We start from the raw sequence: 25,756 nt of genomic DNA, 5'->3' as shown, positions 1-25,756 counted from the left end.
TTCCATTAAGCCCTGATGAAGTCCTTAAGAGAGATACTTCTCAGAGGATGAAACACGTGTTGGCTGTTCCTATGGAGGATATCTGAACATTATGAATAAAATTGGACTTTGATACAAACACAAGTTGGTTGTCAATTTACGAAGGAGACTGGACATATGAGTAACTTCTAACTTGATATCACGAGTGCTATGACACCTGTTCTTATTTTATTTTGTTTCTCTTGAAACATTGGAGGATTGAGGAAGATCCTCTTGTCAGAAGCACCGTGCCATGAACAGAATGTGTTGTTATTTGATGGACTTACTGTGAGCGCCCAAATCCTATGAATATCTTCCTTGTTGGCACTGTTTTTGAGCAGTGGTAAAGTGTCCAGAGCAAATAAAACAGAAACAGTCCCGCACACAGAAGCTACCTGGGAAGCAGAGGCAAAATGTTAGGGGAGACCATGCCAATGATGCCAAGTCTAACAAGGAATGGTTACCAAAATGCTTCTTAACAGACAATGGTGTGCAATTAATTTCCCAATTAAATTAGTGGAGATTCTCAGAATTGAACATATGCTTATGTCAGTATAATATCCACAAAGTATTGGGACTGTAGATGTGTGGATTGCAGTGTTGAAAGAGAGTTTACAACTTTGGTTAATTAATGGAAAGAACTGTCACCAAGCTCTTAAATAATTACTGTGAAGTTATAGAGTCATGCCTAGGACTGAGGGAGATGCATCTCCTTTTGAAATAATGAGAGGCAGAAAGGCCATTTGCAATTTAAATCTAATGTGAATGATGCATAAAAGAAAAGGTGAAAGGAAATGTGGAGAAACATGTCAGTCATAGGAAGACTGAGATTTGGGATGAAGATAAAATGAAAAAAGTCTGTAATAGCAATGTTCAAATCCTCAAGAAAGGAGAATGGATGTGAATGAGAAAAGGAAGAATGAGGAGAACAGATGAATCAAGATTTTTGACTCACATGAAAGTAGGTAGAGTAGGAAATCAAGAAGTGGAACTATTAGATGATAATGTTTGGAATATGAGTAAAATAGTGAGAGTACCCAAATACTTGTGACCAGTTGATGAAAGAAATGGAAACAGTACCAATGAGAATAAGAGACGTCACACAGGAATGGATGAAAATGACAGTGATGCTAGTTTACAGTGTAGATGTTTGCTTAAAAAATAAATGGGGCAAAAGCGGTTTGGAGCAAGGATTACCATATGCAATACTGGAAGAAAACATGGGCAGTATAGTAGATATGTTGAAGTACTTTTAAGTATATCTTATACAAGAAAAATATACACAATAATTATTAGAAGGGTATAGTGATAAGTAGAAAAATCTTTATTGTAACATAGGAATCATATAGATATTTTCCAATGTTTTAATCTATGTGATGTATTGTATTGCAATTCGTTGGTAGTTTATTACTGGTATAGTTGATGTTGAGTATGAACAGAAAACACTTTGGCCCTCATTAGGACCTTGGGACGATGTGGGGAAAATCTTGTTCCATGGTGTTAGAAAAACGCACTGCGTGGGGTTTGCGTCGTTGTCAGCAGCCGCCAGCGGGTGTTTCGCATCGTTTCACCAGCCCTGAGGCATCGATCTCCGAGCCGCGATGCCTGTGGAATATCAGTTTTAGCCATGAAGCCGGCGGCGTGTCGTTTTCCACCGCATTGCAGATGGTGTGTCGAAAATTTCCCTGCACAGCGTTCTGTGCGTGAATTTTCAGCTCAGGTCTGCCAACTTCACGTTTCAAGTGCCCAGGGACTGGATAGGGCACCACTTGGCAGGGTAGAAGTCTCAGCAGAGAGTCCAGATTTTAGCAGAGGAAGTCTTTGATGTCCCTGAGACTTCAAAACAGGAGGCAAGCTCAATTCAAGCCTTTGGACATTCTTCACAAGCAGGAATGCACAATAAAGTCCAGTCTTTGTCCCCCTTCACAAGCAGAAGCAGCAACTGCAGGATAGCCCAACAAAGCACATTAAAAGACCAGGGCAGCACTTCTCCTCAGCTCCTCTCCGTGACAGAGGTTCCTTTTGAATCCTTAAGTGATCAAATTTTCAGGGGTTTTTTGTCCAGTATTTATACCCCATTCTTCCTTTGAAGTAGGCCTACTTCCAAGAAAAGTCTCTGTTGTTCACAAGATCCTGCCTTGCCCAGGCCAGGCCCCAGGCACATACCAGGGGGTTGGAGACTGCATTGTGAGGGGGCAGGCACAGCCCACTCAGGTGTAAGTGACCACTCCTTCCTCCAATTTAACACAGATGGCTCATCAGGACATGCAGGCTACACCCGAGCTACCACTGCCTCACTGTCTAGAGGGGATTCACAAACAGCTCAACTGTCAAACTGACCCAGATAGGCAATCCACAGACAGGCAGAGTCACAGAATGGTTAAAGCAAGAAAATGCCTATTTGCTAAAAGTGGCATTTTCAAACTAACAATCTAAGAACCAACTTCACTAAATGTATCTAAATTGTGAGTTCAGAGACCCCAAACTCCAAATTTCTATCTGTTCTCAAAGGTAATGTCCACTTTAAAGTTATTTAAAGGCAGCCCCATGTTAACCTCTGAGGGAGATAGGCCTTGCAACAGTGAAGACTGAATTTAGCAGTATTTCACTGTTAGAGCATGTAACACACATCAGTACATGTCCCACCTTTAACATACAATACACCCTGCCCATGGGGCTACCTACGGCGTACCTTAGGGGTGCCTTACATGTACAAAAAAGGAAAGGTTTATGCCTGGCAAGTGGGTACACTTGCCAAGTCGAATTGGCAGTTTAAAACGGTACACGCAGACACTGCAGTGGCAGGTCTGAGCCATGTTTACAGGGCTACACGTGGGTGGCACAATCAGTGCTGCAGGCCCACTAGTAGCATTCGATTTACAGGCCCTGGGCACCTCTAGTGCACTCTACTAGGGACTTACTAGTAAATCATATATGCCAATCATGGATAAGTCAATTACACATACATTTTACAAAGGAACACTTGCACTTTATCACTAGTTAGCAGTGGTAAAGTGCCCAGAGTATCAAGAACAGCAAAAATAGTGTCCAGCACACATAAACAACCTGGGAAGCAGAGGCAAAAAGTTAGGAGAGACCACTCCAAGGATGCCAAGTCTAACACACCTTAACACTGGTCAGCAGTGGTAAAGTTCCCTGAGTACTAAAAACAGCAAAAACAGAGCTCAGCACATAGCAACAACCTGGGAAATAGAGGCAAAAAGTTTGGGGAGACCACGCCAAGGATGCCAGGTCTAACAGTGGTGCGAACTGCGGTGGCCTCCTGACGAGAGCCGTGGCACTTATTTTTTAACAAACCAAGCACTGCTTCAGGCCACACCCCTTTAGAGACCCCGCTCTCTTCATTCAACCTAAAGGCCTGCTTCTACTATGTGGTCTCACGCAGTTATATCAAGCTGCCCTGCCAGAGCATATGACTCAATTTTCACGTCAAGGTATAGTTTGAGGTAAGAGCTCAGTAACCGCCAAACTTGATCTGTAAATAGATCTGTATTCACACAGTGCTTTCAGAATATGCTGTTGCAGAAAAAGACGGAAAAATAAAGACAATTGAGCGAATTTGTATATTCTTGCTCAGGGCCGTCTTTAAGGCTGTACAAGGGGTGCGGCCGCACCAGGTGCTCACCTAGATTGCGGGCGCTGACCTCAGGGAGACTCTGGCCCTCATTCTGACCTTGGCGGGCGGCGGAGGCCGCCCGCCAAAGTCCCGCCGTCAGATTACCGTTCCGCGGTCGAAAGACCGCGGCGGTAATTCTGACTTTCCCGCTGGGCTGGCGGGCGGTCGCCTTCAGACCGCCCGCCAGCCCAGCGGGAAAGAGGCTTCCACGATGAAGCTGGCTCGGAATCGAGCCGGCGGAGTGGAAGCTGTGCGACGGGTGCAGTTGCACCCGTCGCGTATTTCACTGTCTGCACAGCAGACAGTGAAATACATGTAGGGGCCCTCTTACGGGGGCCCCTGCAATGCCCATGCCAGTGGCATGGGCACTGCAGGGGCCCCCAGGGGCCCCGCGACCCCCCCTACCGCCATCCGGATCTCGGCGGTCCGACCGCCGGGATCTGGATGGCGGTAGGGGGGGTCGGAATCCCCGCGGCGGTGCAGCAAGCTGCGCCGCCGCGGAGGATTCAATGGGGCCGCGGTACACTGGCGGGACCCCGCCAGTGGTGCCGGTCCGACCGCGGCTTTACCGCCGCGGTCGGAATCCCCATTGGAGCACCGCCGGCCTGTCGGCGGTGCTCCCGCGGTCCTCCGCCCTGGCGGTCAAAGACCGCCAGGGTCAGAATGACCCCCTCTGTGTTTAGCAATGTTTTACAAAACTTGCGATTTAAATTCACCAGCTGAAAAGTTCTTTGTGCGTCCAGCCTTCAGGAAACAATTAAAATGTTAAGATACCTGTGTGATTAATGTTCCTGCTAGGGAGAGAGATGGGAGCTTTGTCTAGAGTCAGCTCTGACTCCATATAAGGGAGGGCAGAGGGTTACTATACCTGCTGCAAAGAACAGAACTATAATTTATGTGGACAGCTGAGTGGATTAGAAAAGCCAGCCTTTATAACCACTTTAAAACAAATGAATGTTTGTGAAAGGGGGCTTTTGCGAGGTGAGGGGCACATTTGCGGGTGGTAGTGAATAAATCCGAGGAGGTGATCATGGTTTGGGGGCGCCAAAAAAACCTTGTGGCACGGGGTGCCACCAGTGGTAAAGCCGGCCCTGCTTACTACAAAAGGCTCGCGGTTTTATAAGCCAGTCACTAAAAGGTGTTACGAAGCTCAAATTACAGTGCGATGTTATTGACTGTTGATGGATGAAATACAGACGTGGAAGCTATGATCAGGAATTTGGAAACGGGTCTCTGAAGTGGCCACATAAACTGCCATCCAGGACCGGCAGGTCACACGAAGATCTCTACGGCAAGCACATTACCTGACGCGTTCTCTTCCTCGATAGGCACCTGGACAAAGCAGCAGCTGGACAAAGCAAGGCCACACCTTGGCGGCTACATTACAGGTGGTGGAGGGCAGAGATGGGGGAGTGGTGGGTGAGATCAGATTAACAGCACACAAGTCTGCGGCCGTCAGACGAATCGGCTGGCATTTTGTCTCAGTCGAGTCAGGCCGTGAGGTTGGCATGCTGCAGGTGAGCCTCCCAGTGTAGGAGGCTGGGATTCCTCCCAGAAGGTACCCCAGTGGGCTGTCCGGAATGGGGGGCTGGATGTTATTGGCAGTTCTGCTCTTCCTGGAATTCGGTGAGTAAATGGTAGCATGGCACGCGTGGGGGAGGGTAATGATGGGGCGGGGCTTCGCGTTCCAGCCAAAGCTGGTAAAATGGCCAAGAAAAAGTGATCTTTGATGTGGATTTTTTCTGCATAATCTGCAGTTCACGAGTATGATTTCCAGGAGGGTCAACTCAACCTTTCAGACTTCGGATGGCAATAAGTAGTAGTGTTCACCAGGAGTCACAACAGTTACTGAAAAGGCAAGCCTGTTTCTGCTTTCCTGGATAGATGGTCCATATTATATCTTCTTATTCACATCTGCTACAGACAGAACATCTAAAGGACCAGAACAACTTGAACTCTTGTAGCCCCCAGTAAGAATCTCCTCCATCACCGGGCTAGGGGACTGTGTGATAGAAGCTGCTGTCGCAAAGTGGCCCCTTTGTGTCCGTGGCTTAGCCTTTCCGCTCTACGTTTGTGTCCCCTTTGCTGTGCCGGTCCATTTGTCCAGCATCCTACCCGAACAAAGGCAGCATTTTGGATTCACCACCTCCTCTGAGACAGGTACCGCTTGCCCATGTCTTGGTACAAAGGGAGTCCAAGATGTTCTTTAGGCCTGCTCACATATGTAAAGTTACTACTTGGTGTAGTAGTAAATATACACGAGCGAATCTACAGACACATATTCACCTTTATCTACAGGGCCCATAGTGTCTTAGTAGGAGGTACTGTAAGATTAGAGAAAACAGGCCTAAAAAATAAGAACTATCTTTGGGATTTGATATAACCTCTTATTCGAGAAGGATGGTTGCGATGGAACAGAATGAGCATGAATAATGAAGTAAAACGTTTGCATGATGGAGAACGAAATACTTTTTTCCTACCCTGTAAATATTACACTTAAATTGCAGTCGTAGCCTTTTTGTCTCTGCTTGAAACATAGACTGCCGTTTTCGTTAGCTTGAGCTTTAATATAACATGCTATAGAAAGATTTACAATATGTTGAACCATTTACGGTGCTTGAGATTTTTTAACCTCTACATGCATTGCCCATTTTTGTGGTGTGTATTTTTGGAATTTCCAATAAAATTAAACTCATTTTGAAACTACATTTAAATATGTCAGGATTTCTTTCATGAAGAATAGAGACAACAGCCCTTACCCAGGCCATCAGCCAGGGGCATTAGTACTGTCTAGTCAGCTTTCTAACTCACTAGTCACAGTTTACAGCACCAACAAACTGAAAGGTGACCTGTTAAGCTTTGCAAAGTGTCTGCCATGCGCTTCTCCACATGTGCTGCATTTTTGGCAAAGTTAGGTCCTTTTGAGCTATAAACATTTTATGCTAAAATCTGCAAATTACGCAGCACCTGGTGGAATATGGGGCACCCACAGTAAATTGGTAATCACACAGAAAATACAGACACTACTCTTGAATCTTATTAATGTGTCAAATGTACACTATTTACCTCTACCGTTCCTGCATAGTAATTGTGATATGGTTTGTTAATCTAACACTAAATATACACCCGTGAAATAAGGATATGTCTCGTATTATACAAGGGCTACCAAAGGGGGTATTCCTACTGATATAAAATTTGACTATGTTTGGATCACAACATGTCTATATCAGATAGTAAATAATTATGCTTTTTGATTATTTAAGTGGAATTCTAAAGCCAAATGGCATTCTCATAGGGTAGATTTGCCGAATGTGCTCATGAGTGATATGCCTTAACGCCTTCGTAAGATAGGTCTAAAAATGACCCTCAGAATCTATTCATTATTGCTGGTTTTAATGAGATCTCGGTAATTGTAGCACTTCAGCAGCAGCAGGGAGATAGCTAAGCAACCAGAGAGAGAGACTCAAATGAGCTTCTGGGGATCTAGGCTATTTGAGCTAATAACTTTCTGATTTCTTCAAACATCCATATTATATTTTCACAGTAGTCTTCCAAAGTCCTCTAGCTTAGCGCAAATTTATGTTATGATTACAGTAGTCATCTGTTGTGAATACTATAGGTGCTTTTACTGTCTTATTGTGCTTGGGTTTCCTGGGAAATCTTAGAACCTTATGGAGAAAAGATAAATGCAATACGTAGTACTATAAAAGAAGGTCTATGTATTTGTTAATTAATTAATTAATTCAATCATTCATGAGTTTATTCAATCATATGTGGCAATCAGTTATTCATTCATAACCTGATGTACCTTTGGCATTAACTTTCAGAGAGCAGGTCTTGGAATGAAGAAGGGGACGTATCCCAAGAGAGGATTATTCTTACATATTTTCGGGTTGTATGTAAACACGTACACCAGGTCCATTTCCTGAAGCTTTTTATTCCATCACTCCTATTTCTGGCTCATGTGCACTAAATGGCTGTCTTTAAACCTGGCCCCTTTTTGAAAGATCCTCAAACACAGGATACAAGTTCCACTTAAACAAGTCTAAACTTGGAGGCCACCATGCCCAGTCTGAATAGCATCATCCTTAGGTTAGACAAGGCAGGAGGCAGTGTTCTATTGTTTCATGACTGCCACATGTTATATTGCTATTTAACCAAAGCTTGCAGATGAAGGCTGAGTTTACAGTATTAATTCATATTAAATCCTTCATTCATCCGTTATGGTTGCTTGAGCCTGCCAGAACCCAAATAGATTGCTGATGGAGTAGGTTTGCAATCTTCCTAGGTTTCAGTGAAGTGTTCTGTGGTGGTCCCTCCATGGTGCACTATTATAATTTCAGGTGTTTTCTATTGGAAACAATACATATTGGTGGGTTATTGTTCTTAGGATAAAGTGCAATGTGATTAGGTTATCCCACTGACATATAGTACTGTGTAATTGATGTTCCTAGGATGCAGCACAATGTGAGGGGTTGGGTTTGTGTCCTGAAGTACATTATGGTGGTTTCATATCCCATGGAAACAGTAAACCAAAAGAAGCAATGCATTGAGGTGAGTTACTATACCCACAATACACTTAAGTGTGGTGGGTTTGTAAAGCTGAATTGCTATGCATTGCTGTGTAGTAGGATAGTGTCTATTGTATGCATCCCAGTGTCGTAGATTAGTAGCCATGGGAAGTAGTGGAGTTTGGTGGGTAGTTGACCATAGTAGGCACTCCAATCTGGGGAGTTTGTTTCCTTAGGATGATGTGCATTGTGGTGGCCAAGTGTTCCTAGACATCTATGGATTGCAATGAGTGACTACCCCCCAAAAGAAGAAACTAAGGGCCAGATGTACCAAGAATGCCTTTTGCAATTCGGAAATAGAGATTTTGAAGAAATCGCTATTTCTGATTCGCAAAATGCAATGTATCACATTTGCGATTTGGTAATAGCGATTTCTTAAAAATTGCAAATGCTATTACCGAATCACAAATTGCGATACCGGCCCCATTCGCACCTATGGGCCTGTAGGCCCATATTTGCAAATTTTTTGCATTTCCCAAATTGCGAATTCCTAACTGGAATTCACAATTTTTGGAAATTCAAAGTCCAGGGTGCTGGGGGCCTTAGGCCCCCTCTGCTGCACCAGAAACATTTATTTTACAACATGTAAGGTACACACATGCCAAAAGGGCATGTGTGCTTTACATGTAAATTTTAAAAATGCATTTTAAATGCATTTTTAAAATTTGCACATGGTTACCACCAAGTTCAACTTGGTGGTAAATAGCGATTCCTAAATGCCCAATTCGCATTTAGGAATTGCTTCTTACATGTGCTTTAGAAATTGCAAATAAGGAATCCTTATTTGCGATTTCTTATTTAGAGAGTCACAATTTGCGACTCTCTAAACAGGGTCGCAATTTTAAGGAATCACTATTTTAGCAATTCCTTAAAATTGCTTTCAGAATGCCTTTGATACATTCTGAAATGGCTTTTTGCATTCGCAAACGGGCATTCGCACTGTTTGCGAATGCATAAAGCTTTGATACATCTGGCCCTAAGGACAGTGGCTTCTAGGCTACACTGTTGTGCAGTTTGCTAACATCTCCAAGAATCAGAGCATTGTGGGGGGTAGTGTAGTTATGATGCACTACAATGTGGTTGAATAGTGCCACAAAGGTAAGTGTGGTCATATACCCCAGGATGTAGGAAAGTACGTACAGTTCAGTATGGCTGATTAATAGCCCATGGAAGTAAGGAAGTTTGGTCTTTTAGTGTCCCTATGACATAATGTGGTGTGGGTTATTGTTCATAGGGTGTAGTGTGGTGGCTTAGTCACCCTATGGTACAATACATCATGGAGAGTGAATGCCCACAGTAGGAATGTGGTGAGTTAGTGATTATAAGATAGTATGCACTATAAATAGTATTTCCACAGGATGTAAAAGTGTGTGGTATGCTATTGTCCCTGGATTGCAGAGCCACATGATGAATTAGACTTTAATAATTCTGTAGAATGTGGTTTGCCACTATGCATTGCATAAATGCTGTATTGTGGATTAGTGTTCCTAGCAGGGAATGCAGTAGATTGACACCTATAGAAACCTCTACAGGGGGGTGTATTCGTGTTTATGGAGTGAGATATCTGTGATGGGTCAGTGAGTCTAAGATGCAGTGGCACTGTCTAATGCTTTCTTTAGGCTGATTTAAAATTAACAGTCCTCAACCTTTAAACCATTTACAAGTGCATTTAAATTGAGACCATTTTGTATAGATGCATGCATCAGTCAAAGAGTACTAAGGTCCTGATTTGAATCTTGGCAGGACTACCGCTGTCCTGCCACAGTGGCAGTCCTGTAAACTCCATCAAGTCAACGGAGTTCCAACTGCAGAATTTAGATGTATTGTGATTAAACCACTGATCACCACAACAGAGTGTTCTTCCTAGCCTTCAGTCTGGCGGACTCTTGCCAACCATATTTAGATGTTACAGTCCGGCAGGCGGTGTACTAGTGGCTGATTGCTGATGGAGGAAGATCATTGCAGGAGCAAATATACAATGTCCAATGGCTATGGAATATAGGTGAATTACACACACACCATGTACCTTAGCCATATGTGTCCACCTGCACAACACACTACACAACACACTACATAAACACTATTATCCCTAGCCATTCCATCACACCAGAGCATATATATACTGAAAATACACATGGCCAAACATCCATAACACAACATACACATACTTTTGACATTACACCCACATCCAACACAACCACAGCAACCAGCATAATGGCACACTCATCTACACATTCACACACACAAAAACTCAAATAAACACATCACAACAATGACCATAACAAACCTACAACACTCACCTGAATGCCACACACAGCAACACAAAACACAACAAAACATATAAAAACACCAGGCCCACATGCAAGTGGCACACATACAGACACAGCCACATTACCCACATCAGCTCCCGCTACCTCATCCAGCCAATCCACTCCCACCCCTCCCAAGTAAAAGCTGTGAGATGCCAGATATGTGCCCAATGGATGCCCAAGAATGAAGAGGACACCCGTGGACTATAGGCATGACCCAAGTGTAGGGCAACACAGCCAGGGACAGTCACATGTGTCACATATTTGTCACATTGCCAGGAAAACAACACACGAGAGTAGCAGTACATGTTTAACAACCTGAGTTCAACTTGGACAAGGGGTGTCCAGCCTTGTGTATTGTAGTACAAGTCATTGTATCATTGGAATGTATTTACTTACATTACTTACACTTACATTTAGTTCTGCATATTAACCTCGCATTTTAGGACACCCTCACACTTATAGGCTTCACAGTACGGTGTCTAATAAAAGGATCTTCGTTGAAGTGACATTTCGTGGGGCCCATAGGACTTTGCAGCGCTGGTCCTATGAGGAGCAGCCCGATGAGGAAGCATGACATCCCTTTTGGGATGTGTGATGGCACCACAAATGAAGGGAGAAATTTCCCTACTGTTTGGACTAAGTGAGTGTGTAGCCTTCTAGGATATTCTCTGTTAGGAACAGTATCCCTTAATTTTTTATTAATTATTGTATGGAGCGAGGGTATTGGACCTTTCCGGCTACTGGTCCCCCCTCTCTCTAGCATGAGTTTTCATTGCATACAAAGCCCTGCACAATGAAGGACCAGCATACATAAACAAACAAATGACCTTTCACCAACCTACCAGACACCTGCAATCTGGTTCCCTCTTCCTCGCAAACACCCTCCAGATCTTTGGAGCCAGGAGCGGAGGAAGTTCCTTCTCTCACCTGGCAGCCTCAGCCTGGAACGACCTTCCGCTGCACCTTAGGACTGTTTCATCACTCCGGCAGTTCAGGAAAGGACTCAAGACCTGGCTGTTAGAATAAACAGAGCACCACAAAACAGCGAGCAACTCCAGCAAGTTGAGACCCTCTGGAGATTTGCTGTGCTTTATAAATCCTGATTGATTTATTCCATTTGGCAGAGCACATAGATAGGAAGGAGGTTGAAATGCTGTCATGACAACAGTTGTTTTAAAGTGCAAATAATTATATAATGAAATAGACTCTAGAATGATAGTACTTGCAGGCTATATCAAGTTTCTAATTCTAGGGTGGATGAGCTGTTGGAGAGATGAGGCACTTTTACAACACTAGTAAAGTGTCTCATGATCTTTGCTTCCACTCTGAATTTAGGGACAAGACATTATGGTTATGTTTCATGATTCAAATTTAAGATGTTCCTGACCTTTTCATAACAAAGCTAATCTCTACAATACATGTTCATTCCATCTCCCATTTCTACCTTTCTCTTCCTGGAAACTACAATACAAATGTATTCGTTTCATCTTTAATTACTGAATTACTGATTGTCAAATTATGTACTGTGTCGGTTCTGAAATCCCCTGTTTCTATTTTGTTTGGTTATCTTTTTTACCTTGAGTTGTTTTAATTTATTATCTGATCAGATAATTTTTTTCTCAGCCATCTGAACAGACAGGACTTCAACAATGCCCAAAGTACTCAAAATGGAAACTAGGATAGTATGAAACTTTCTACATCTCTCTCTTGACTTCAGAGCAGAATATTTGGAAACCTTACTCTCTGAGGCCTTGTTGAAGAAAGAGTCTGGGGCGCACGTGGCATGTGTGCCTTCTTTGTGTGTCCCTAAGGAAGTTTGGCATTGTGGCCCTTTCTGTAATACAGAAAGCTCTGGGTCACATGTAGTGCCAGCCCTCACTCAAAAGCCATCATTTGCATAATGCCATGGCCTCATGCAGGTGAGGAAATCTCTTTACCTCTGAACCTGTGCTGTATTATGGATGTGGGCGCAAAGGCAGATAAGTTGTGAGGAGGTGCACAGAAAGTGCTCCAGAAAAGTTGGCGCATTGTCAATGCTACCTCCCCCACTCCCTGATTGGCAGCCCTATGAAGAGGGGTAAGCCACACATTCCCTTGCAGGCAGGTGCAGTCATTCACTGCTAGGGGATCTCTAATGCTTCCTAAAAGTGCAGATGGGTTGCCTTCTGCACGCTGACACATGGAGCAGCTTTGAAGGAACCGCTCTAACATGTACTGGAATGCACTGTACCAGGGCAGTATGAGTTTGCTGCTGCAGAAGTAATAGGGCACACTTTCCCTGTTTGTGCATGGTGCATTTTGAAATGTGTGAAGTGACGCAAACAGGAGAAGCTTACCCTAGCTGTAATATGGCCTTTGGTGCACTGTAAGGAAATGCCTCCTTGGCATGGGTACCCCCTGACATTTTGCCTTTGCTGATGCTATGTTTTGAATTGAAAGTGTGCTGAGGCCTGCTAACCAGGCCCCATCACCAGTGTTCTTTCCCTAACCTGTACTTTTGTTATACACAATTGGCACACCCTGGCATCCAGGTAAGTCCCTTGTAACTGGTACCCCTGGTACCAAGGGCCCTGATGCCAGGGAAGGTCTCTAAGGGCTGCAGCATATCTTATGCCACCCTGGGGACCCCTCACTCAGCACAGACACACTGCTTGCCAGCTTGTGTGTGCTGGTGAGGACAAAACGAGTAAGTCGACATGGCACTCCCCTCAGGGTGCCATGCCAACCTCACACTGCCTATGCAGTATAGATAAGTCACCCCTCTAGCAGGCCTTACAGCCCTAAGGCAGGGTGCACTATACCATAGGTAAGGGCACCAGTGCATGAGCACTGTACCCCTACAGTGTCTAAGCCAAACCTTAGACATTGTAAGTGCAGGGTAGCCATAAGAGTATATGGTCTGGGAGTCTGTCAAACACGAACTTCACATCACCATAATGGCTACACTGAAAACTGGGAAGTTTGGTATCAAACTTCTCAGCACAAAAAATGCACACTGATGCCAGTGTACATTTTATTGTAAAATACACCCCAGAGGGCACCTTAGAGGTGCCCCCTGAAACTTTAACCAACTACCTGTGTAGGCTGACTGGTTCTAGCAGCCTGCCACACTCGAGACATGTTGCTGGCCCCATGGGGAGAGTGCCTTTTTCACTCTGAGGCCAGTAACAAACCCTGCACTGGGTGGAGATGCTAACACCTCCCCCAGGCAGGAGCTGTAACACCTGGCGGTGAGCCTCAAAGGCTCACCCCCTTTGTTCCAGCACCGCAGGGCACTCCAGCTAGTGGAGTTGCCCGCCCCCTCCGGACACGGCCCCACTTTTGGCGGCAAGGCCGGAGGAAATAATGAGAATAACAAGGAGGAGTCACTGGCCAGTCAGGACAGCCCCTAAGGTGTCCTGAGCTGAAGTGACTCTAACTTTTAGAAATCCTCCATCTTTGCAGATGGAGGATTCCCCCAATAGGGATAGGATTGTGACCCCCTCCCCTTGGGAGGAGGCACAAAGAGGGTGTACCCACCCTCAGGGCTAGTAGCCATTGGCTACTAACCCCCCAGACCTAAACACGCCCTTAAATGTAGTATTTAAGGGCTTCCCTGAACCTAAGAATTTAGATTCCTGTAACTTACAAGAAGAAGAGGACTGCTGAGCTGAAAACCCCTGCAGAAGAAGAAAAGAAGACACCAACTGCTTTGGCCCCAGTCCTACCGGCCTGTCTCCTGCCTTCGAAAGAAACCTGCTCCAGCGACGCTTTCCCCAGGACCAGCGACCTCTGAATCCTCAGAGGACTGCCCTGCTTCAAGAAAGACTAGAAACTGCCGAGGACAGCGGCCCTGTTCCAAAAAGACTGCAACTTTGTTACAGAGGAGCAGATTTAAAGACCCCTGCAAATTCCCGCAAGAAGCGTGAGACTTGCAACACTGCACCCGGCGACCCCGACTCGACTGGTGGAGAAACAACGCTACAGGCAGGACCCTCCGGCGACTCCAAGACTGTGAGTAACCAAAGTTGTCCCCCCTGAGCCCCCACAGCGACGCCTGCAGAGGGAATCCCGAGGCTCCCCCTGACCGCGACTGCCTGACTCTAAAATCCCGACGGCTGGAAAGGACCCTGCACCCGCAGCCCCCAGCACCTGAAGGATCGGAACTCCAGTGCAGGAGTGACCCCCAGGAGGCCCTCTCCCTTGCCCAGGTGGTGGCTACCCCGAGGAGCCCCCCCCCTTGCCTGCCTGCACCGCTGAAGAGACCCCTTGGTCTCCCATTGACTCCCATTGGAAACCCGACGCTAGTTTGCACACTGCACCCGGCCGCCCCCGCGCTGCTGAGGGTGTACTTTTTGTGTGGACTCGTGTCCCCCCCGGTGCTCTACAAAACCCCCCTGGTCTGCCCTCCGAAGACGCGGGTACTTACCTGCTGGCAGACCGGAACCGGGGCACCCCCTTCTCTCCATTGAAGCCTATGTGTTTTGGACACCTCTTTGACCTCTGCACCTGACCAGCCCTGAGCTGCTGGTGTGGTGACTTTGGGGTTGCTCTGAACCCCCAACGGTGGGCTACCTTGGACCCAAATCTGAACCCTGTAGGTGGGTTACTTACCTGCAAAAACTAACAATACTTTACCTCCCCCAGGAACTGTGAAAATTGCAGTGTCCACTTTTAAAACAGCTATTTGTGTTTTATGTGAAAAGTATATATGCTACTGTAATTATTCAAAGTTCCTAAAGTACTTACCTGCAATACCTTTCAAATGAGATATTACATGTAGAATTTGAACCTGTGGTTCTTAAAATAAACTAAGAAAATATATTTTTCTATAACAAAACCTATTGGCTGGATTTGTCTCTGAGTGTGTGTTCCTCATTTATTGTCTGTGTGTATGTACAACAAATGCTTAACACTACTCCTTTGATAAGCCTACTGCTCGACCACACTACCACAAAATAGAGCATTAGTATTATCTCTTTTTGCCACTATCTTACCTCTAAGGGGAACCCTTGGACTCTGTGCATACTATTCCTTACTTTGAAATAGTGCATACAGAGCCAACTTCCTACATGCACCAAGTAAGAAACCTAGAAATGCTGAGGGACACTAACCTTACTGGTAAACCCAGAATTTCCATCTCTCTAAATCTGCTGGAAAATCATTAAACTGATTGAGCATCCTTTGCAGGATCTAGGAAGCTATAGCCTTAGCCTCGTCTAGGCAAAAAAATGTAAATAGGAAAAATCTTACATAATTCTCGTTTTTTCTTGTTACGTGTATTTCGTGCATTTTTCACTGTTTCAGATCGTACATATGCACATACTTTTCACAGGCTAGAGAATGATTTGAGCAGAAAGTTTGTTGTGGGCACTGATAGACTGATGTGTGTCATGACAGCGGCCAATTTTCTACTCAACCCAGTCTCTTGCTGTTTCAAGTGACTTCTGTACATGGGGTATTCCCTGTTGTACAACTGTAGCTCATAAGCCCGAAAAATTGATTTTGTGTAAATATGCATAGTTTTACAATAAAATATATGTATTAACGAGCAAAAAAGTGTGATCTTATTCGCCACTAGTCTTATCTAATGTTGATTATAACAGTAAGGCTCTATTTTGTCTTAAAATTAGAGGCAGGTATCCAGTTGCGGCTCACTGCGCTCTAAAGTGGCAGGGTGGGGTGGATGCGGTGTGTGGGGGGCGGACCTTATAATAATAAAAAAATAGTAATAAAAACTTACGTGCTCTGTTGCCGCTGCGCCGCTCCTCTTTCCCTTGTCACTGAAGTCAGACACAGGCTCCCAGCCTGCCCTGCGGCCAATCCTGAGGCTGCTCATAGCAGCGATAGGACTGGCTGGGAGCGCCAGCCAGGGCACTCCCAGGCAGACTGGGAGCCTGTCCCTGCTCTCTCCAACCCGGCAACACAGTGCCGGGCTAGAGAGAACACAGTGTTGGCCGGCCCGAGACGGCCAGCCAAACATACATGCTCACTGAGGGGAGTGCACAGTGCACTCCCCTCATCTCGATAATCCCCCATGGCCTGTCCCCTTTCACAACAAAAGGATAATAAACATAGTTTATTATCCTTTAGTTGTGAAAGGTTTGCAGCTTCTACTGCTGGCAGGGGGGCGATGCTCCTCCGCCATAGCGGAGTAGCCGCCCCTGCAGGTATCTTCTACCAACACAAATTACCTTGTACTTGTAGTCAGTTGCTTTATTTACAGACTTTAACTTAGGACTGTATTCAATTGAACCAAGCATATTTTATGCTGCACTTCTTCACGTACCATCATAATGTAAAAAATACAGAACTTTGCTATGACTGTGTCAGTCATTTTACTTACTGGTATTTCTAGTGCAATAATATTTCACAATGTAGAGCTGCAATCAATTGCCTTTAATTGACAAAATCCAGCATAAAATGAAAACAGCTTGATTTGAGCTTTTTGACAATTATTTAAGGGCTACTGATGACAAACCATGCTCAAAATGTGTTCAAACAGCCACCAAGATGCACACGACCTGCACGCAATTTCTAGAAGCTGTAGATAGACGAAGTTACACTCAATAAGCATTTTCTGGTTGTCTGTCTTCCCTCCCCCCAAATCCAAGATATTTTTTTTGCAAGGGGAGACCCTTCATTTTATACCACCCTAGACTTACTATTAAATCCAGCTATCACCAGAAAGCTGTTATTTAACATCTCTTGTCAGTCTTGATGGGGCAGTTGTGGATTCTTGGATATGCTTTTTGGAAACATGGGGATACCGCATTTCAATATGGCCTTTGATCTGCACCTCCACTTTACAGCAGCATAACAATAAGCTGTCAAAGGTTCTTGGGAAATTACAGGATATTGGGATTGGCACTGCAAACTGTGAAAAGAAATTGAATATTTAGGTCATTGCTTGATTGCAGAAGGCATGAAACCTAAAAATTCTTTAGTTAAGACCAGCAGAGATGCTGCACCACCCAGAAATAGAGATCAGTCACCTGCTTTGACTGCATTTGTAGAAGGTGCTGACTGCACTGTGATAGCAGATGCCGGCAGTGTTGGCCTATAGGTTGTACTCACTCAAACCAACAGGGAATAAAGTATGTACCATTGCTTTTGCTCAACAAACATATTTCACTATTGAAAGGGTGGCACTTGTTTGTATGTGTGCAGTAGAACACTATAAATATTGTATGGGATAGGCCTTTTATTCTCAGACATGATCAAAAACCTTTATTTTCTTTACTTTCTGTAAACAACCTTGGAAGGCCCCATCCACATTGATAAGAATTTTCTCAAAACGTTTTGAATTATATTCCAGTGTGTAAAGATTGCTAGAAGCTTTAATTGCTGGGCGGATTTGTTAGCTGGCCTGCCAATTTTCAATGATAACTTAGATGATTCTGTTGTGGGAGAGGAGTGTGTTGTTGCAACAATTAATGAGAGCAATTGGGTAAAGGCTACGCAGGCTTTCAAGAATTTAGATTAAGTTAAAAATACATATTAAGTAACTGGCCTCGAGAACATTAATGGTACACGCAGTTGCATCTAATTTTCAAATTAAAAAAGTTAGCTTGTACAGGAAATGTAATTTTTAGGGGAATAACATTGTTCCTCCTAAAAGTATTAGATTGGTGGAAATTATTAAATGGGCCCACACATTTTATTTAGCAGGGACAGGCACCGAGACGTTGGCCAGAAAATATATTTGTGGTATTATATGGATGCAGTAGTGTGTGCTTTAGTTAGGCATTGCACTAAGTGCACCAATTGTTTAAAATGTTGCATTCCTTCTCTCCAGTTCAGTTTACTGAAAGACCCAGGCAACATCTTGCCATTCATCTTGCCAATTCATAGATTGAGTGCTCTATATAAGTACATTATAGTTTTGGTAGATTATTTTTCCAAATAAGCTGATTAAATATGCGTTAAAGAACCTAATACTGAAGACGTTGTTCCTTTTTGAAGGAATGTTTTACGTGTGGTGACTGGATTTGTTTACAGTAATGGTGTAATAGATAAACCTACCAATTTTTTATTCTCCTGAATTTTAAGGTCTTGTGGAGGGAGTTATTAAAAGTCTTGTGGAAGGGGCACAAATGGCTAGTGCAACACATAGATATGTTAAAAACTCAACGTTCAACAACAGGTTTTTCACTTTATTGAGATTTTAAAAGAATGTCTTCCTATCTCAGGATTATGATCTTAGGCTGCTTACACAATCAAGATCAGATAGCATTGATCCCCGTATGCACGGAAACCAAAAGCAATGTTTGATCCAGACAGTTTAAGAGCAAATTGTTGCATGATTCAAAGTAAACAATAAAAGTAAGAGAATTGTCAGAGGTGATTGGGTCAAGGTAAGAATTCATAGGCATGTTTTCAAAGGTTTATAAAAGTGCTCAGCAAGTAAACTGATGTATGTGGGCAAATCATCAGCCAAACAGGAAGTTGCAAAATGAATCCATATCAACCTACTCGTAAAGGTGAGCAGGCAATGAAAAAGTAATCAATTATTTTGTAAGGAAGATGATGATCTGGTCATTGCTTGGGACTACTAGATGTTACATAAGCGTGATGGATTCCGTCGCAACTCCAGAAGAGTTGTGCATCCCACATATCTCAAAGAATATGGGCGAGATTTACAAGGCCTTTGAGCCATGGAGTGTCACTTTTTGTGATGCTCTGGTGGCGCTGTGCAGAGGGCCACATTTACAAGATGGAGCTAAGCCACTTTTTATGGCGTAATGCCACTGCTTCATAAATATAGGCCCCTCTGATGCAGTTTTCTGCATCAGAGCTGCTTTCAATGCGTGTTGCTTTGGGCGTTCCACCACAACACCCATTGCTATTGACGGTGCCCCAGATTTACAAGAAGTCATAAATCTGTGGCAGCGCCAAAAACTAATGTCACCCCAAGGGTGGTGTTAGAATGGCATAATGAGGAGGAATACTTTTATTACTCCTCATTTTTGCTTTTTCTATGTGTGCTGCATTCTGCAGCACACATAGCAAGATCAAAAGGCCATGAATGATTGCTTATGTGCAGGAAGGTGTCTCTTCCTGCACATTAACAGTCATTCAAAAGTGACGATTTGCTACTTCTATGTGTGCTGCATTTTGCAGCACACATAGAAGTGCCAAATCGCCATTGTAGATTGTTTAGGTGCAGCAAGGGGCACCTTCCTACACATAAACAATCATTCCTTGCAGCGCAGACACCCTTGCACTATGGTGCAAGGATGCCTGCTTTGAGGCTGGCTGTTTACCCCTGCACTGGCACTAAATATAGCTGCCAGCGCAGGGGGAAACACAGGGTGCACCGTATTTTTGTAAATACAGTGCATCCCTTCGTTTCTACAGTGACGCAGTGCAGCGCTACAAATTTTGGTGCAGCACCACGCTGCGCCACTTTGTACTAAATCTGGCCCTTAGTACCAAGGTTTCCATACTTAATTAGATTTACACTCTTGGGTATTGCTGTTCTGTTTTCGTTTTGTTTCTAGAGAGAGTAGAGATGTGTGATAGTTTGCTCTGTATGCTATGTTTTTAAATAGGCTTTGCACAGTATATGTTTAAATGTGTTCTCCTCGTGCTCCCGCCTCCATTGCTTCTATATCCTGCCTCTTCTAGCAGACTGATGAGAGACTGCTTCTGGATTCTGCCTATAGTTGGAGGGCTAAATGAAGGCAAGGGAACTAAATCTGTGTCTATCGTTCAGCCCACCGGGAGCGGGTGAACTTCTGAGGTGTAAATCCTTCCACCTACACACACCGAGCTGGCCAGTACCCTGGTCCGCACATGCTGTTGTTTCTGCCGCTAGAGCCTGAGTCTTGTGTGGTAGGATAGAATGTTTTGAAGGGTTCTGAAGTGTTTAATTTTTATATCACATTCTTAAAATAAATTAACTATAAGGGCCATACATTTTTTGGGCACTGCTGAAGGAAAACGTTCCAATAATTCATGGTCTGCTGATTAACCTTAAGGACCTTAAGAAAGTTTCTCCATGCACTTTCCAACGTTTTTTTTTATAAATTGGCCCAGATACTGCACCTCTTTTTGCCAAACAAATTGTCTGAAAATCATATTTTTTAATGAGAGCACAAATAATCAGGACATGCGTCAAAACATGTCCTCCTTACATTTTCAAAATATTGGACATATCTTTCCCTCCGCCTCGTTTAATTTTCTCATCTTTCTTCTTCTAAGATGTACACCAGGGCGGAGAATCAGTTGAGAAGGAGCAGGATAAGCAAGAGAAAAGTTTCACATATCTTGCAATCTTGGACTTTAGAAAGAAAGCTATGATTCTGGTTAAACAGACTTTGCAGGTTCAGAAATAAGGCTACGATTCAGGTTATTGGTGGAGAGAGGAGACAAATCTATTAGGTTACTCATAGCTTACAAGTTTAGACTACATAGTAAGTGCCCTCTGGCAATATTCAAAATATCAGCAAAATGTTCCACTATCATAGCGCACATTTCCACTTAGTTGATCACTTTACATTCATTTTAAACAATCATTACGTTTCTCGTCAAACAGTAACTTGCGAGTTTCTGAAAATAACCTCACTCAGACCTCAAAGTGAAAATTTTTCTCCACATGAAATCTTGTTTTTTACCCTCTTATATATTGCAGTTTACATTGCAAAAATAATGCAAATGGCAATGCAAATTTTATGACGTCATTATTTTCTTTGCAGCATTACAGTTTATTAGGTACATCCTAAGAAGAACTGAAATTGCCCTATTTGCATAAAGGCAGAACCACAGGATACGAGATAGTGGGTGGAGATTTGAAGCACTCACTGGGGATTCGAGGCCGTGGCAGTGACCCCTAATTGGCAATGCCTCACCCCTATATTTAACGACTGCACGGCTGCATAACTGGACTGGTACAGATGTTAGCTGATCGATTCATATTTGGGTGTGAGGGATGGATATGTACTTCAATGCTTGCAGGTGAAATTAACCATTGACAAGTCCAGGTGTAGATAAGTGTGGGAAGAAGTCTGGATGGACGGATGACGGTGGGTGGATAAATAGGTGTACATGTGAGTGAAGGAGGATATATGGATGTTGCTGCATGGATTAAGTAAGTAATTTCCGATTAAAATGATCTGCTTGTGAATAATATTTTCTAAACATTAAATCAAAATGTGCCCTGGCAATGGAATTGACAAACACAACATTACCACATGGTGAGTGTGGAGAAGTGTGGCACAATGGTTAGTGAGGCAGACCCTGATGCAGTCATCTGGCCGAGGACCAGGGTTCAAGTCTTGCCTCAGCAATTCCCTTGGGCTAGATAATTCTTGCCTCAGTGCCTAATCTAATTGGCCCCAACAGCTCTTGGATGTCTGGCCCAGCAGTGGGCACCCCCAGGGAAAAGCCAGGAGGGGTTCCATAATAGTATGCATACATTACCGTGAGACCCCAATGGGTGAGTAGTGCACTATACAAGTGTGAAGTTTACATTTTTTACCACATGATTCACTGAACCCCTCCTTGACAATGTTTCAAGCTTTATTGCATATGTTAGCGTGTCAGAGCCTTAATAAGTAAACTTACAAGGAGACGCAATTAGGTCGATGAACCTTTGGACTGCGTTTGGAGACTTCCCAGCACGAAATGCTCTCTTACCATTTATCAATCAATAGGTCAATAAACATTCAGTAATAACCAATCAATAATCAATAAACAATCAATAGAAGTCAATAATTGAACACACCATGACCTTTCAGTCATGAATAACCACACCAGTTTAATTAGGAGTTAGAACATTTATTTCCCTATTTTTAACAATCTACTATCACGTAGGTTTATCTCAATAGTAATGAAACACATCAGAAACAATACTATTCGGCAATTAGCATAAAGAACACTACTTAATCAATGCACAGATTATACACATTCAGATTATGATGCACTTCATTATTATGAATCATTAGTACATGAGTCAACAAAGCAAGATCTCCGTCATTTGTCTATTTGCTTAAGTTATTAGTGAACACCTCAACTAACCTCGAATTAGCATTGGCATGTTGGGCTTCATGCAAAACATTTAGTTAACACCAATTTAGAAAACATCTAAACTAAGGCCTCTATCAAAATAGCAGTTGGTACCTAGAAAGAAAAGGCAAACAGACAATCACAATTTGCGTTGGATAATTACCAATCCAACAGATCAGCAAGCAGCGTCAGTCTTCGTCCTCAGGACATTAGTCGATCACCATCAGGCAAAGTTAGAACGGGGCAAAGTCTTTAGCATTTAAGTTAAGCAAAGTCTCTTTCAAGACACATAAGATAACATAGCTTGAGGATGGTTTTCTTCCCTCAGATAGAGGAGAAGATAATATCAGGATGTCTTCGGAATAATAGCAGAAAGTGGCAGAGAATGGTTGGGGGTGACAGAACGTCTAAAATGGCTTAATGACTGGAAGAGTGTCTCAAATTGATGAAAGTGGCTGATTTCTTGTGCAGTGTGGTTAAGTCAAAACTGTCAAACTATTCCCAAATTCCCTATTGGATGAATTTTGGTGCATTCGTGTCTCTGTCCAATAATTTGCAAACACCTTACTAGAACTTTCGACAATTCACAGTTCCCATGTCACGGATCGGTCCAGCTATTGACGTCTTCAACGGTTGGATTGTCAAGTAACAAAATTCGCACTCCAGTCAGTGTCTTCATCGTCTTCTCCTAGGAGAGTTAACCTTGCACCTGTTACACATTACACTGTTGCATTTAGCAAGAACAATGCCGTCGAATAAGCCGGTTCACACAAGAAGAATTTTACTACGGTTACAAGCACATAACTTCTGGAAAAGTACAGTATCTTGTCCTTCAAGAAAGCAGCATGTTAAACGCATTCGAAATACAATTCAAATATGAGGCTAGGAAGCTAGGCCAAAGCCCTTGCTAAGTGAAGGCCTTTATTAAATGAAGCAAACTCTTAACATGTAACCTCAATTATGATATACTACTACAAAATTAAAACATATTGTATAACATTTCAAAGTTAATAAGCATTTTCATTAGTCTTCGTATACATTGGTAACCACTCTCCGTGGGCACATTTCAAATGCGTGCATTATTTTTCTACGTTAAACACATTTTTTATGCAGCTTCATCACACAATATATGCAAGCTTTTGCATGAATATTTCTTGTTAAAAAACACACTTCAACACATATGAAGTAGCTGCTTGGGCTGTCAGCCCTGTGCACGTGTGCCGCTCCCGCTGTCTGTGGTCTGCAGTGACATATAGAAAAGCATTAGTAATTACATGGTGAGCTATCAAAACTTCACCTTAAATATTTACAACGGTAATGTAAGGTGTATTGGTAGAGCACTGTTTGTCATTTGTGAGGGTCTCTAGGTACTCGAAAGGTGGCAAAGGTACAAAAGGTGCAATTGTTGGTATGTGTTTTATACAGATGTCTTGTGTCTGCAAAATAAATTGGATCTGCACAAGGGCTTGTGAATCTAACAAACCTGATGCAGTGCACCAGCAGAATATATGCAAGCTAAAACAAAATGGATGACCCTTGAAAAGGTATGGAGATGACACTGGAAATAAACTGACATAAGTACTTAGAACCCAAATCACAGATTAAAAAAGAGCTAAATACTGTTCTCTTTAGGAACCAAGAAAACTGATTTGAGACAACCTCTTTTCTATAAGCAGAGGACTACTTCATCCAAGTGAACACCAAGTGAGTAGGGCACTAACAAATAAGTCCAAAAGATGAACACCTGAGGACCATGTTGATAGCCAAGTGATGCAGCACAGTGCAGCAAGTCACCTTGCTGCTCAGTGCTGTGTCACAGGGAATGTGCAGCAAAACTCAGTATTTAAAAGAATACAGCACATTCATACCTTTGTCCCTGTGCTGGCGCTGGTTTGGCAGCCTAGCATCAATGCAGGCACCCTTGCACCACAGTACAAGGGTGCCTCCGTTGTAAGGAGGATTGTTTCTGTACAGGAAGGGACACTATCCTGCACAAAAACAACCCCCTGAGGAATATTCCTCTTTCTATGTGTGCTGCAGAATGAGGAAGTACAAGTAGAAGTACAATATATTTCGCCTTCTTACGCCTCACCTGGGTAAGAGTAGGTTTTTGGTTCATTCTCAGGTTTCATGCATCAAAATCCATGAATATTACATAGGAACCCCCACACAACAGCCACAGAACACATCTTCGGGGCACAGTAAGGCAACAAAGTGATTTGCTCTGCTTTGCTCTGCTTTGCTTTATTTGTGTTTTGAAGCCACTCAGGGCCACACAAGATGGCCTGCATGCCTTTATAAATCTAATTTTGGACTCATAAATATGCCCCTTAGTACTTTATTATTGCATGTTGTTATGCCATTAATGGAGTTTGACCAATGACTTTGTGTTTCACCACTGCGCATATTAGTTGCTCAATGTTCACCAGTAGCACATTGTATGTTTTGTTCAGTTTAGCCGCCTATGGGCTTTGACACTGCATTAGCCATTACATTCTGTATTCTGCCTATTGGCTTTGACATGCTGTATTCAGTCTAGCTGCCTATTGGCTTTGACATGATATTATATATTACATTTTGTATTCAGCTCAGCTGCCTATTAGCTTTGATAAGGCATTAGACATTGCATTTGATATTTAGGTTAGCTGCTTATTGCCTTTAACGTGGAGTTAGACATTGCAGTTGAGAATCCAAGCTGTATTTTCCAAGCTGTGTTTTTGCACAGGATGAACCAAGCTGTTTTCTTCTCACAGTAGACTAGACCTGATAAGAGAGGGTACATTGGGTGTTTTTCTCGCTGCTTGAGCTTGGGAAGAGGAGCAGTCTAGGAGATCTGGCCAGTCTCCAAAGGCTTGCGTAGTTTTCCCGAGTCTGAGAGGAGGAGGCACACCTTTGTAACGGATGTCACAGGCTTCAGAGAATTAGATTCGAATCTGCCTGACTTCGTACTGGAACTAGGCGCCAGTTGCCAGTATCCCGTGTGGGTAGATAAATCTCTTTCTCGCAGCTGACAGGAGTCATCAGCTTGCAGACCCTAGAAAGATGAAGCTGTAAATAGTTTCTCACACGGTGAAGTATTTGTTTTGCTTTGCATTCAATATCTTATAAATATAACCTGCTGTGTATATTGCAAACTGTATTTTCATTGAACGTGTGCTTGAAATCTAATAATTCGTCACTTACGAAATTGCGGTTGGGGAAGAATTAACAACAATAAAAGTTTTCTTTGA

The 25,756-nt window shown here is 43.3% G+C and overlaps 1 protein-coding gene across 1 annotated transcript in view; it reads left to right on the top strand.

Annotated features, from left to right (window-relative positions):
* The first annotated feature begins 5,121 nt into the window (after positions 1-5,121).
* LOC138246913 (serine protease 27-like) overlaps positions 5,122-25,756 on the top strand; it is a 362,534-nt gene continuing 341,899 nt past the window's right edge. Inside the window, exon 1 of the mRNA XM_069201660.1 lies at positions 5,122-5,281. Coding sequence (XP_069057761.1) covers positions 5,236-5,281 — 46 coding nt within the window. The 5' untranslated portion in view covers positions 5,122-5,235. The remainder of the gene's footprint in view (positions 5,282-25,756) is intronic.

The sequence above is a fragment of the Pleurodeles waltl genome, chromosome 7, assembly GCF_031143425.1.
Source record: "Pleurodeles waltl isolate 20211129_DDA chromosome 7, aPleWal1.hap1.20221129, whole genome shotgun sequence".
Taxonomy (NCBI): Eukaryota; Metazoa; Chordata; class Amphibia; order Caudata; family Salamandridae; genus Pleurodeles; species Pleurodeles waltl.
Note: the sequence above shows the minus strand (reverse complement) of the source record. Positions and strands in the feature narration are given on the sequence as shown.